The sequence below is a fragment of the Echinops telfairi genome, unplaced genomic scaffold, assembly GCF_000313985.2.
Source record: "Echinops telfairi isolate 266 unplaced genomic scaffold, ASM31398v2 ScPeMD7_7;HRSCAF=31, whole genome shotgun sequence".
Classification (NCBI taxonomy): domain Eukaryota; kingdom Metazoa; phylum Chordata; class Mammalia; order Afrosoricida; family Tenrecidae; genus Echinops; species Echinops telfairi.
In genome coordinates, this window is record NW_022103904.1 from 1740855 (window position 1) to 1755519 (window position 14665).

Consider the following 14665-nt stretch of genomic DNA (forward strand, 5'->3'; position numbering starts at 1 on the left):
AGGTGGGCAGCAAAGGGAATCCCTGCCCATCATAACATCTGGTGAAAGTCAATGCATGGCCTGAATGAATTTTCTTATTCAAGAATGAATAAAGTCACAATGAAACAAGGAATGCCCCGCAAAACAGGGTAAAAGCAACGGGTTCTGGAAGTCTTGAGAGCAATGTCTACTGCTAAAGATGCATGCGGAATCCCCCCCACCCACTACACACTGGCACACACAGTGAAGCACTAGCCTACCAGTCGAAAGGTTGGCAGTTCAGACCCACTCAGAGATGCTTAGCAGACAGCCCTGGTGTTGTGCTTCTGAAAGGCCCTTGGGCCGCACTACGGAGTGCTTCAGCTCTGCGTACCTGGTGTTGCCATGACAACAGTCCTGGATGGGGTTAGGCTGGTGTGCTGGGGGCGGAGCTGGGTGCTGTGGGTTTTGGCATGGACCCTTATATTTGAGAGGCTTTACGTTCTTCTCCCATTTTCCCTGCAGAAGACTTTGTGGAAGTGCTGGCTTGCAATGCAAAACTCCCCTCCTGGATGGTGTTAGACCAGAGGTTCTCAACCTGTGGGTCATGACCCCTTTGGGGGTTGACTGACCCTTTCACAGAGTAGAAATAAATATGTCACAATATATAATTACATATTGTTTTGTGATGAATCACTATGCTTTAATTATGTTCAGTTTGTAACAATGAAAATATATCCTACACATCAGATGTTTACATTACAACTCAACAGTAGCAAAATTATAGTTATGAAGTAGCAGTGAAAATAATGTTATGGTCGGGGGTCACTACCACATGAGGAATGGCATTAAGGGGTCGCGGCATTAGGAAGGTTGAGAACCACTGTGTTAGACTATGTTATGTGACCTGTTTTTCCCTGAAGTCCTACAACAGTGATTCTGAAAGAGAAAGTAGATTCTGTGATTGCAGATTACATCATGTGTGTTGAGGGTGAGGAAACGGGGCAGCAGGTAGTGGGCAGGAGGGACTATGAGAGAGGGCAAAGATTACATTCACTCAGAGAAGGCTAAGGCCTGGTGACTACATTCAACTCCCTGGTAAATAGTGCTGCAAGAAGCCACCCAACACCTTTTGCCTAGATTTGAATCTCATTATTTCTCTTCTTCCAGCACCCATCTGAAGAGCACTGGTGGCAAAGTGTGTTGTGCATAGGGCTGTTAACCACGGGGTCAGCAGTTTGAAACCACCAGCCACACTAAGGAGAAAGATGAGGCTTCCTACTCCTGCAAAGATTTAGTCTCAGAACTCCACTGGGATAGTGTTACTGTCTGATCCGGTCGATGAGTCGGAAATGACTTGGTGGCAGTGAGTTTTATTTGGACCGCCCCTCCTCGGCTCACCACTGACACTGGTGTTCTTCCCGACTCCCCTGAAAGTGCTCTCACAAGAAGACCAACCTTAACTTGCTCGTCTGTGTGGAACATTGACCGTTGCCTCCTGCTGCTTTCTGACATCGTTCCTGGTCTCTTGGCTGTTGGGCCGTGCGCTCCTGGTCTCTGAGTATGTTGCTGGAGTTCCTTTCCTGCTTCCCTAACAGCCTCTGCCCATCTGCTACATGCTGCTGGTCCCTGGGATGCTGCCCGTCTGCCTTTGTGTTTTCACAACCTCCTGGGCGATCAGTCCCTTCTATCCACATGGCATGGTCTCCTCATCCGGAGTCCAGAACTTGCTGAGTTCAGAGCAGTTACGGCCAATTGCCTACCAGCGTCCCCACCCAGAGGTCCCCACCTGGAGTCAACAACTGACAGCTTTTCTCCTCTCTTCCTTGATTTCCCAAGTAGATGGTCACAAGCTGGAACTGAGGGCGCTCAGTTGCTCATTGCCCCAACCTTCCCACAGCCATTGATGTCCTGCCACCTGCTGATCTGTGGCCCCTCTCCCCACCATGCCCACCACCATCCCTGAGCTGAACCCACTTTCTGATTTCACTGCCTTCAGGCCTCTCACCCCCACAGCCATTCTCCAGACTACAACCACTTTTAACTGGGTGTCTTCTGTGTCCCACGCCACTTCCCCAAATCAGCTGCCACTCCAGACCGACTTCAAACTCCTTCCAATGCTTACCAAACCAATGAAGCCTGGCCCTGCCTGCTTCCGCAGAGCGATCCGTGGGCCCCTCCCGTTCCTGATCTTTCCATGCTCGCTCTCCCTCTTTCCTTTTCCTACGCTGTTCCTCCACCCTAGCGGCCTGGAATTGCCCTGTCCTTCTCTCTGGCTAGCAAGTCTGCCGATGTTGGCGTGGACGTCCCTTCTGAGGAAGCCCCCGGCTGTGTGCAATGCCCCTCCTAAGGGCCACTTACCTTAGGCTAGCACTCCTCAAGCGGCCGATGCCCTCTCCTGGTTCCCGTTAGACCCAGAGCCTTGACGGCAGCTGCCGTGTTTGTTCTTCAGGGCGTTCCGAGTGCCCAGAGGCACCTGGCACAGAGCATCCGGTCCTTAAATATTTTATCCATGCGGAAATGGATCCACCATGCTGCATGCAATTATACATTTATGAAGCTTTACTCTATCCCACGCAAGGAAGACAAAAGAAATGATACATTTGAATTGTGGTGTTGGAATGCCAGAAAATCAAACAAATCGGTCTTAGAAGAAAAACTCACCCCCGAGGGAGACGAACAACAGAAACGTGGGTGAAGGGAGATAGTGGACTGTGTAAAATATGAACATAATAATTTATAATTTATCAAGAGGTCACGAGGGTGGGAGGGAGGGGAAAAAAGAGGACCTGATGCCAAGGGCTCAAGTAGAAAGAAAATGTTTTGAAAACGATGATGGCAACATAAGTACAAATGTGCTTGATAAAATTGATGTATGGATTGTTATAAGAGCTGTAAGAGCCCCCACTAAAATGATATATATATGGATTCTGATTCATAGTGCCCCTATAGGACAGAGTAGAACTGCCCCTGTGGGTTTCCAAGGCTGTAATCTTTATAGGCTTGGGAAGCCTCTCTTTCTCCCTCAGAGTAGCTGGTGGTCTCAACTGCTGGCCTTGTGGTTAATAGCCCGATGCTTACCCCCTCCACCCAGAAGCTCCTTAGAAGTGAAGACCCTGAGAGTTTGGCTGGCTTTTTGTGAATCTATCATCAGAAAAGACCAATCGCTAGAAACGAGCGGCATGTTGAGCAGAATACCAGTGGAAACGAGGACCCCTCGCTGAGAGGGGTTGGCACCAGGGCTACAGCAATGATCTCAAATATACACCAACCGCCAGGGAGGAGGAGCAGGAGGAGATGCTGCTGTCATGACCAGGAGCTCCTCAGAACGGCTTGGCTTGATGGCAGCAGCCTGACAGCCCCCACTGACTTGATGGCCGCCACAACAAAACAGCTCACACGTAGTAACTCAAAATGCCAAATTCTTAGAGAAAGGGAACGGGGCAGTCTTTGACTCGGGTGACCCTCTTGGTTATAATCTATCCCCAAAGCATGCGTTTCCGGACAGTTGATGTTTACTCTTTAGGTGCCATTATGATTGAAGCGTGCCACCCCCCAAATATGTGTTGTCATTTCTTATCCCTCTGCTTGTGTATGAAGGAGCCCTGAGGGCACAAGTAGGCTACATGTTGAGCTGCTAACCACAAGGTCAGTGGTTTGAAACCATCAGCCACTCCACAAGAGAAAGATGAGGCTTCCTATTCCTGTAAAGATTTACAGCCTCAGAAGCCTACAGGGGCAGTTCTATACTATTTCACAGGGTTGCTCTGAGCTGTCATCAACTGGATGGCAGTGAGTTTGGCTGAAGGAGTCCTGGCAATGTAATGGGTTATGAGTTGGCTTACTGACCGCAAGGTCAGCAGTTAGAAACCCCCATGGCCCCAAAGGAAAAAAAAAAGGCTTTCCACTCCTATAAAGAGTTCGAATCTTGGAAACTCACAGGGCCAGTTCTACCTTGTCCTATAGAGTTGCTCTGAGTCAGAGTTCACAGGATGGCAGTGTGAGATAGCTTAGATGGTGCCTTTACTCGTAGAGCTGTCTCACGTCTGCCTTTTAACCGGGCATTGAGGTTCATGGAAGGCAGCCCCAGACTGCCACTGTGGCCCCTGTCTCTTCAACCCAGTCTCTTCTGTGGGTACCTACCTGGCACTCTCCTTATCACTACCTCAAATTCGATTACAGACTTCATTGTGCCAGACGATCCTAAATGGGCACAGTGTCTCCCTTCAAGCACCTGACCTCTCTGCAGCTTATCTAGCAAACTTTAATTGCCCACATTCTAGGTCTCCCTAAACATGGCCTGTTTTCACTTCAGGACTTGCCCTTGAAGTTGTCATTTTTCTAAATGAGTCACTTTTATCAGCTGCTTTTGTGTGATTTTCCTCTCTGCTAAAAGTGGAGCACAGAGAAATTGCAGCATCTATTAGATGGGGGCTCTGCTGTTTTCAGAGCCTGTACACAGAGTACCAAGCCACCTGACAGATGGGCTTGATTATCCCAACTCAGCTGGCACACAGTAGACCCAGAAGAGGCTCAGGGGAGCACCCCCACCCCCTGGACATGTGCCCATGTAGCATCCTAGTTCCTGTGAGTTCTTTGAAAGTAGGGATGAGGACATGTTCATCTTTGTCCCCTTGGTGCCTGGCACAATTTCTGAAATATAGGAGGTACTCAGTATATGGTTATGAAATTAGTAAAAGGAAGAGGGGAAGGAGGGAAAGGAAATGGAGAGGGGCAGAACTGAGAATGAGAAAGATCCGAGTTTTCTAAGGTATCAAGAAGATGATGGATAGACAGACAGATGCCATCAAGTCAATTCTGACACTTGGTGACCTTATGCTCAGCAGAATGAAATGCTGCCCAATCCTGCATCCTACTCAGGATTGTAGCATGCTTCAGCCCATCATTGCAGCTACTGTGCCCATCCGTCTCACCCTCGACATCTCTGGCCCTCTACCTCACCAAACGTGATGCCCTCCTCCTGCAACTGACCTCTCCCAATGTGTCCAAAGTAGGCGTGTCAGTGTTCTCCCATAATCCATCCTCAAGTGTTGCAAATAGATCAGCTAATTTGTCTTTGTCTGAGAGCTCTGCTGAAACCTGTCCACCGTAGATTTACCCTCAGGTATTTGAAATACTGGTGGCAGAGCCTCCCGCTTCCAGCATCACAGGAACACACACACCGCTGTGGGATGGCGTGCTGGCAGAAGTGAATCAAGAAGCTGTCGACAGAACATTGGATGGTGTCAAATGAAGGATTTGCTACACGGGATTGTTGCTCCTTCAGTATGTGTGAAATTCCCACCCAGGGATTATCGGATGTTCGGGAAGAATCTGATACTTAAACGCTGAAATAAATACCACAGACTTGGAGGGTTTTCAATTTGGTAAGAAATAACATTATGTAACAAGAAACATCTCAGTCTGTTCTTAAAGACTGTGATTATAAGGAGAAAAAACACAGCCTTTGGAAGAAATACAGGCTCATGAACAGCTGTGGCAATGGACTTGTTAACACAATGCACGTTGAATTGAAAATCAAATGATGTAGATCTTAGTTTCCTACCATCGTCTCTCTCTCGTCCCTAAAGCGATCCCACCCTATGTTGCTATGTTTTCCTGGTGTAAAACTGTCTGTGTCATCACCCCCTTAATTATCCATACCATTTGATAATTGATTTTAGAACAAATCATAAATAGATTTTATCTCACATGAATTTCAGTAATATTTTTGGTGTGTGTGTGTGTGTGTGTGTATGTGGGTCACTGGAGTGTTAACAAGGATTCTGAGCCTGGAGCTGTGTTTCCTGGGGGAAGTCCCATTAGAAGAAGTGCCGGCGGTTGGGGATAGCAATCCCCCTGCCATGTCTTCACAAGGCGTAATCTAGAGGAAAGTATGGTGATGGCAACAGGGAAGAGCTCTCTGAAGGTTTTGACCTAAATACAAGTCAGCTGAAATAGTTTTCGTTTTCATTCAGTGGGTGGAACCGTTGGTTTTCCAGTCACGTTCCCCAGCAGTTTGGATGCAGCACCTCTGTGAATACAGAGAACAAGAGAGGTGGCCCTCTGCACAGGGTTTGAACCTCTCATCCACGTTGTGGATGTCTATACTGAGTTGGGCTTCATGACACAGCAAGGGATTGGAAGTCCTTCCAGTGTAAATATTTTCCAGTGGTCATTTCAGAGGTAATTTAAGCTGCTGCAACAGGAGCTAAAATGGGACTCTCCTAGCATAGCAGATAAATTTCTGTATATATTAATAACCTGGAAACTAGATTTGTACATTGGGAACCAGAGTGTGCTCAAAAGTGGCCAACAGGCCTCACCCACCACCAGGCTGGTCCCATGACCGACAGTTCATTTTACAAGTACATGTCACATCGTGCACAAGGGAGAAGGCATTCGGCCGTCTTGTTTGCGGCATCTTTCCTTAGGGAGAAACTAAAGCATGACCTGTGATTTTATCCATCGAAATCACTTGTTCCTGCTGTTGTTAGTTGCCACTGAGAGGAGCCCTGGTGGTGTAGTGGTTGTGTGCAGGGCTGCTAACCGCAAGGTCAGCAGTTCGAAACGACCAGCTTCTCCTCCCCGGCAGAAAGTCGGGCCTTTCTATTCCCATAATGACTTACAGTCTCGAAAACTCATACGAGCGCTTCTACCCTGTCCTACGGGGTCGCTATGAGTTGGCATCGACTTGGTGGTAGAGAACTGCCATTGAGTTGACTCCCGTTGGTGGTAACCTTATATACAACACAGGGCAACATGCTGGGGCAGGAACGAAGCATCGTGACACCATCAACAGCACGCCCGCTCCCTAAACAATGTCCCTGGATCATCTTGTGCATCAGCTTGTGTGCCGGTTGGCCCAGCCTCAGAGCCCCTCACTACGTCACAAGCAACAGGTCACACATGAAAAGCCTATGCTTCCCCAGTAGGCCCCCTGGAGGTGCACTGTTTGCCCTTCACGACTCACCTCCTTGCCCCTGACTGCTTGGTCCCTGAGTGGGCAATTGGAATCCACCCAGCAATACCATGGAAGAAAGGCCTGGCAGTCTGCTTCTGTAAAGGTAACAGCAAAGAAAGCCCCACAGAGCTATTCTCTGAAACCCACGGGGGCACCATGAGATGGGACCTGCTAGGTGGCAGTGGGATGTGAAACCTGCACCACTCCTGAATTCTCTCCTCCTGGTTGCCGAGTGCAGTCTGGTCTCAGGTCCCTGAGCTGCTGGCAGACCAGGGGTCGTGCACCGCTGTGCCCTTCCTCTTCCCTGCTGTCCCAGTCCCCTCACTGTCCTGCACACCAAAGCAAACACTGCCATCAAGACAGTTCCAACTCACAGTGACCCTATAGGACAGGGTGGAACTGCCCCAGGGGGTTTCCGAGGCTACAGATCTTTACCAGAGTATTGAGAAGTTACGTAATCTTTCTCCCGAGGAGCAGCTGGTGGGTTCAAACTACCTTGTGGTTAGTAGTCCAATACGTAACCCACTATGCCACCAGGCCACCTCTTCTTGCCCGGCTTAATCAGTGCTTGGTATACTCGTGGGCAGAGCCTAAACACTCACTCTCATCAAAGAGCTATCAAGTGAAGATTAATACTGAAACAGGGTGTCACCGGCTTCTTCTTTGCATCTGAATTTCTAACATAAAGGAGCGATTGATTGGCTGCCAAGCTCACAGGTCCTCTTTAATAGCTCTGGCCTGGCCAGTTTGAGTCAAACCAGAGGTCACCTCAAGATGAGAGGTGAGGTCATTCAGCAGAGTGAACTGTCAGACCCTGGGTTACTTGTGACTCATGGGACTCTGGGCAACATGAAAAGATCTGTTTTCAAGTGTGCGTTTCGTTTTTGTCTTACAGCATCAAGCTTCTAGCCGTGCAAGAGCTGCTTGACAGAGAGGCCTTGGACAAGGTAAATGTTTTGCTCGATTTACATCCTTTCCACATTCACAAACGTGCAAACGGCGTCCCTGAAGAGGCTGTGGGCCCCTTGGTGCCACACAGAATTTGGTCTGTCGTGTTGTATTCATAGCCGTCCGCGGAGTCCCAGGTGGGACTCACTGCTAGCCAAAAAGGTTAGGGGTTCAAGGTCACCAGGAGTGCCTTGGGAGAAAGACCTAGGATCTTTGTCTAAAAAACCAACCACTGAAAACCCTAGGAAGCACAGCTGTACTCCGACGTGGGGTCACACGCACTCTGTCCGGTCCACAGCTGGTCTAACAGAGACTCTTGCCCTTGAGAATGTGCCATCAAAACTCACCACATCATTCTCGTCCCTTTGACCCTTAACAATGCTCGTTGCCCTGGCTCCTTCAGGGTAGTGGGGAAAGCAGAGGCTTGCCCTACCGGGGACTGTAACACCTTCCCTGTGTGTGAGCTAGCACTGCCATCGCTGCTTGATGTGTGTTATCATCCGTTCAGGAACCCAGGGCTAGAGGCCCAGCGCAGTGAGGCAGCCGGCCCGAGGAAAGTGAACACAGAGGCCGAGTTGGGATCCGAACTTCAGTCATTCCATTTCCCAACACAGTGCTTCTCTGTTCAACAAACAAGTTCACGAGTTTGAGCCCCTTTTTAGGCTCTTCCTGAGGATTGGGGAAGGCCATTGCTATGCCCAAGCTAATTGTGCACTGTCCCCTGGAAGAGTTAAGTCCTGTGTGTAGGTGTTGTTGGGTCAAGCTCACACCTGGGAATCCTTTGTTGTGAATTCTGTGGGTGAGGCAGGTGGGGCTTCAGGAAGCAGGTGGAGCAGGTGCTGAGACCACGTTCTCCCACACACACCCCACACCCACTGTCATGTGCCTGGCCCTGGCTGCTCCCGCTCTGCCCTTCAGCCCATCCATGCCTCCCAGCTCATGCCTAGGAGCTGCCCTGGGCTAGTGTCTCAGTGCTCAGTGCTGCTGGGGCAGAAATACCACAAGTGGGTGGCTTTAGCAAATAGACAATGATTTCCCTCTCAGTTAAGGAGGCCACAAGTCTGGATTCAGGGCCCCCAACCTAGGGCAGGACTGTTGATTTGGGTGGGGTGGGGGGGTCCATGTCCTCTGTTTCTGCAGCCCGGGCTTCCCTCTGTCCTTTGGCGAGCCCCACCTGCCGCCTGCCTTCTCTCCCTTTGTGCTTGCTTGCCCTGCAACTCGGCTGCCCTTTTGTATCTCAAACGCGATTTGATCTTAAGGTACATGTGGTACTGTAATGGCTCATGAACCAACGAAGAAAACCCTGGTCCCCAATAATGAGAGTAGTGATACCAGCAGGGGAAGGGGAAGGTGGAGGAAGAAAGGGGAAACCGATCACAATGATTGACATATAACCCCTCCCCCAAAGGGGACAAACAGCAGAAAAGTGGGTGAAGGGAGACAGTGGTTGGTGGAAGACATGAACAAATAATAATTTATAAATTATCAAGGGTTCATGTGGGAGGGAGGAAAATGAGCTGATACCAAGGGCTCAAGTAGAAAGAAAATGTTTTGAAAATGATGATGGCAACACATATACAAATGTGCTTGACACAATGGATGGATGGATAGATGGATGGATTGTGATAAGAGCTGTACAAGCCCCCAATAAAATGATTTTGAAAAAAGAAAGAAAACCCTGGTCCAAAGTGGGATGGCATCCTCAAATAGTAAAGAGGACTCCAGCATGTATTTTGAGGAAGACACAATTCAATTCACACAGGCAACCTGGGACTCTTCCTGAGTGGGTAGCTGTGGCTATTGATTATAAAATACTTAACATTAGCATAAAAGAAAGTGGGGAGAGGGACATAAGCACTGTCAGGCTGTGTTGTCTATAGAAACAGAACCATTGACACGTGTATACGTATAAGAAATAACTCCAAATCACAAAGTAATTGAACATCAAGAAGGCATCCCGGCCCAGTTGAACTTGAGTGTATGGGTCCGACGCCAGCCGGAGCACTCTTCAGACTTACATAGTAGCACAGAAGGTAAGGCAGGATGCAGGAAGATCACAGGATGGTGGGTGCAGGTAAGTGCGGACCCAAGGTCAGTGGAAACATGGCAGGGTGCCAATGTTTCTCAGAGTTGGGCAGCCCACATGGGGCTACCCCTGGACACAGGCCAGCCCTAGCAAGCAGGAAGGCAAAGGAGCAGGGGGTGGGGGTGAGGGGCCCCAGTGTCTCTCTTACAGAAAGACCACACCTCCCAGGGGGCATCATCAGGCTGTGCCCTGTTTGACAGGTCAGACCCCACTCCTACGCAAGGGCGAGTTGACATAAAATCTAACTGCTACAGCAGCTGAACTATGTAATTTTTCCCCCTCCCTTCTTGCCTCCCTCCCTCCGTTATTTTCTTTTAAGAATGTAAAATGCTTAAACTGGTGCTGAGTCCGTTGGTGGACACAAAAGACAACGTTTTAAAACGAAGAAGGGAACAGTGATGGGAGGAAGGGGTCTGGGCTTGGCTCTGTGTTGGACGTCCCTCCAGCCTCAGTTCCAACATGGTTAAAACAGGAGGGGCTACATGAGAATCAAATGAGTTACTATAACGATAAGGCTTTCTAAACACCAAGGCACTCTACTCCTGTTAATTCGTAATCAATTATATGAATTCTTAATATGCATCTAGCCATTGAGAAGACTACTAAAGTGCATTATTGGGCCAGCGATAATATAGATGGCAAATTAAAGTGTTATTGATGTTAGTTTCACTGAAGTTGGCCATTGTCTTCTAAAGATGCAAGGGAGCAGCCTTGTACATGGGAATTCTACACGGACAGATTGAGGACTGAAGGAGGAGGATATGTACAGCTTGTTGTGACATAATTCAGGGGGAAAGTGGATGTACGCAGACCTCACCTACAAAACCCACAATGACTAAGGCAAAAGAGCCCAAGGAAGAAGAATGAACACAAATGGTGAAGCAACACCAGCAAGGGCAAACACCAAGTCAGCCTGCACCGACAGCTGGGACAGGTCCTCCTATGGTCTTCAAGCTCTAAACAATTAACCGCAGAATTCTCATCTCAGTATGCAGTCAGTGAATTTATTTGTTTCACTCCTCCATGAGGGGCTAGAAACATTGGTCAGACCTTTTCCCGCAGTGGTAATACAATATCTGATTTGGGATTACCTCAAGGAGCCCTGGTGGTGGCTTAGTGGGTTACACATTGCATCGCTAATTGCAAGGTCAGCAGTTTGAAACCAGTAGCCATTCCAAGGGAGAAAGATAAGGCTTTCCACTTTGTATAATTAAGATTGCTCTTCCATACATGAAAGCCAAGATAGATAACCTTTCAGAAACAGTAACAGGAGTAATGATTCCCTGAGGAAACGGGAAGGGGAGTGCAGCTGATAGCAGTGATGACTGTATAACCCCACTAGAGGGGAGGGAACAGCAGAATTATATGTAAATGGATATATTGGATGGTGTAAGATGTGGAAAAAAATAAAATAAGAGTTCCTGGGGGTAGGGGGAATGGAGGGGATAAACGGGAGCTGATATCAAGGAGGTCAGGTAGAAAGAAAATCTTTGGAAACTGTGGTAGCAATTGTACAATACTGCTTGATAATGATTGAACTATGGAATGTTATGGTATCTATAAGAGCTCCCAATAGAAAGATTTAAACAAAAGACTAACAGTCTTGGAAACCCACAGGTGTCAGTTCTGTACTCTGTTCTATGGGGTCACCATCAGACAGAAGTGACTCCTCTCAGTACTTCACTTTCACAGTCTGTAAAATGGGAATCACCATCATCCTCAACTCACAGAGCTGTGGGGAGCTGAAGCAGACCGCTTGCATAAAGGATTTTGCACCAAGCCTGACCTTTGCCGGCCCCCTGGAAGCTCGTTGCAGCATGTGTTCTTTCCCTCCTCCATCGTCCTGCTTTGGTCAGTGTGCAGGGGCCACCTGGGAGTCATGTGCCCCCCTTTCTTCTTTCGTTTGTTCATTTGTTCATTTTTGCCACAGACACTTGAGTTTTCTATGTGGAATGCAAATAGTAAACATTGCCAGAAAAATCCAGAAGCAACTAGTCATCCTGGGCTTGGAAACCAGATGCATTGTGAATGACACCTTGATATATTGCTTGATGATGATGATGATGATGATGATGATGATGATGATGATGATGATGATGAAAGGTCCCTTTTATATGTTAAGGAGACCTGGTGGCATTGCCGGGTAAGCAATGGACTCCTAGCTACAAGGTAGTGGTTTAAGGAAACCAGCCGCTCTGCAGGAGAAAGATGAGGCTCTCTGTTTCAATGCAGATTTACAGGCTTGGACGTCAAACATGGGGTCACTATGAGCCGGCATCAGTTTGACAGCCATGTGGAGGATGGGTTGCTTTTATGTTGGAATAAAACATGTTCCCCAGCGAACCTTATGACTAACAGATTTTTTTTCCCCTGGACAAGTTGGAGCACCACCAAGGAAAGTGCTTCGTAAACTTGTATAGTGTTCCTACTCACAGGGTGGTTTCACATATCAGAAGCCTGTTAGAAAGGGCGACCCTCAGCCCCCTTCCCCAGGCCCCCTGAGTCACAGTCTGCACTTTCATGAGACCCCAAGTGGCCCATGCTGCTTAGCATCTGAGAAGTGCTGCGTGGAGTATCATTTATCATCTCTGTCTCTGCTGCTGATAACTCCATCTTCAGAAAGCATTTGTGCCTTTTGCTTCCACAGCCAATTAAGTTCTCTTTTCATGCCCCAAATCAGAAAAACGTAGGCCATATCATTCTAATTCCAAGAACGATTCTTCAGTTTATCTACTGTACCTCTTTTTATTAAGAGTATACCAAACCCAAACCCACAGCCAGGAGGGTTCAAACCACCGATCTTTAGGCTAGTAAAACCAAAAACCGAACCCAGCAACCCTCTGTAGGCTTTCTGAGGTAGTATATCTGCATGGGCACAAATAGCCTCATCTTTCTCCTGCGGAGCATCTGGTGGTTTTGAACTGCTGACCTGGTGCTTAGCAGCCCACTGTCTAACCTGCAGTGCCACCAGGGCTCCTTTTGTGCTGTAGAGTCTTGTGGATTTTGAGAAGTGCCCAATGTCTTGTACGGGTGCAGCATGGGGGCATCATACAGAATAGTTTCGCTGCCTTGCTAGCATTAAGGTTTTTTCAATGTCTATTCACCAGAATGGAAGTTAGAGGAAGAGGGAAAAGGAGGAGGAGGAGGAGCGGTCTGAGTTTTAATTTTAAAATAAGCTATAGATCATCCAATCAGCTATATGTTTCTTATTTTTAAAACTTGTTAGAATGTGAGCTGATGATCTAAAAGAAGTCAATCTTCAGGATATGTGACACTTCTGTGGAAAGGTGCTTTGGATTTAGATGTGTGCTTATGTTCTGTAAGGAGCCCCGGTGGCTTAGTGGTTATGAGTTGGTCTGTGATCTGCAAGGTCAGCTGTTTGAAACTCCAGCTGCCTTTTTAGCGAGTACCTGAGTTAGGGCTTTCTATTTCCAGCAAGAGTTACTGTGTGGGATATTCATGGGGGAAGTTTTTTTTATGGTCTTTTATGGTCACCATGAGTCAGCATCGACTCGGTATGTTTTTGTTTGTTTGATTGTGTGTGTGTGTGTGTGTGTGTGTGTTCAAACATCCATTTGATACAAGGACAAACACATGTTCTAAGAAGGATGTGTGTCCTACAGTGCTCTATTCTCTTTGTTTTAACAAGAGAACCCTTTTGTTTCTCTGAATTTATGTCAGAACCCTGACTTGTTTCCCAGGCTCTTAAAACAGACCCATCAAATGCCTTTAAATGTGGCATTGCTTGAAAGGAAATCAAATAGTGCTACAGCTTGATTTAGAAAGATCACTTCACCATGACCCTTTCAAACAGCTTCCTGAAAACTGCACACAATAAGTTGGCCAGAGACTCTAGCAGGAGGTCACCCTTTCCCTGGTAGGGCTGAGGGTGGGGCACCCAGCTGACCCAACCCAAGACCAAAGCCTGCCTGGAAAGCTGTGAGCCAAGATCTCCGGGTGGCATTTCATGTTCCTCTCGCAGCGCAGGCCGTATCTGGAGTTTCAGGGGAAGCTCTCGTTTGAATCTCACTTTCAAACCGCCTTGTTCTACTGTGGGTATGCTTGCTCTCGTTGATGGTTTGGGGTTTGAGCTGTAAGCTCTTTGATCCTATTAAAGTTTTGAAGCACTTTTCTTTTTTTGCTGTAATCCGAATCCCTGCACTGGTTCCTTCCATTTACTGTCTCTAAGCCAAATGTTTCATCAAACGTATTATTTCCTGCTCCCCTTTGATCTCCTCCTGTCTTTTGAGATATACCTTCAAGATGGTTTGGGCATCTGTCACGTGAGATTGGAGGGATTTTGAAACCTCTCTGAGTGAATTTGCTGTCCTTCAAGGTAAACCGTCTCATCACTCTCTGAGATGAAATTTCAGGGGGACTTATGTTTTGTCCTCTGTCAGGAAGGTCTTTAGCCTCCAGTGAAATGGCAGATCTGTCCAGACCTTGTTAAGTGCTGCTAAGCACAGACGTTGTGCGTTCAGAGGAATGACCTTCACTTCGGTGACTTGAGAGTTTCGGAAGTTTCTCTGATCACTCCTGTCTTCTGACCACAAAAGCTTTCTCTCGGTCTGTGGGTTGTCTCTTGACTTAGTTGATCATGTCCTTTGATGTACGAAAGTCTTTCAGTTTGAGAAGTATAACTTACTTATTTTTATGGCTCATGCTTTTGGTGTCATGTCCACTCCCCAAAGCAAAGTCCTGAAGAATTA

General features: G+C 47.7%; 1 protein-coding gene across 2 annotated transcripts in view; it reads left to right on the forward strand.

The window, feature by feature from the left end:
• Positions 1-14665, forward strand: part of EEPD1 (endonuclease/exonuclease/phosphatase family domain containing 1) — a 131278-nt gene that overhangs the window by 68317 nt on the left and 48296 nt on the right. For both annotated transcript variants that reach the window (XM_045286394.1, XM_004708020.2), the window contains one exon: positions 7818-7869. In XM_045286394.1, coding sequence (XP_045142329.1) covers positions 7818-7869 — 52 coding nt within the window. The remainder of the gene's footprint in view (positions 1-7817; positions 7870-14665) is intronic.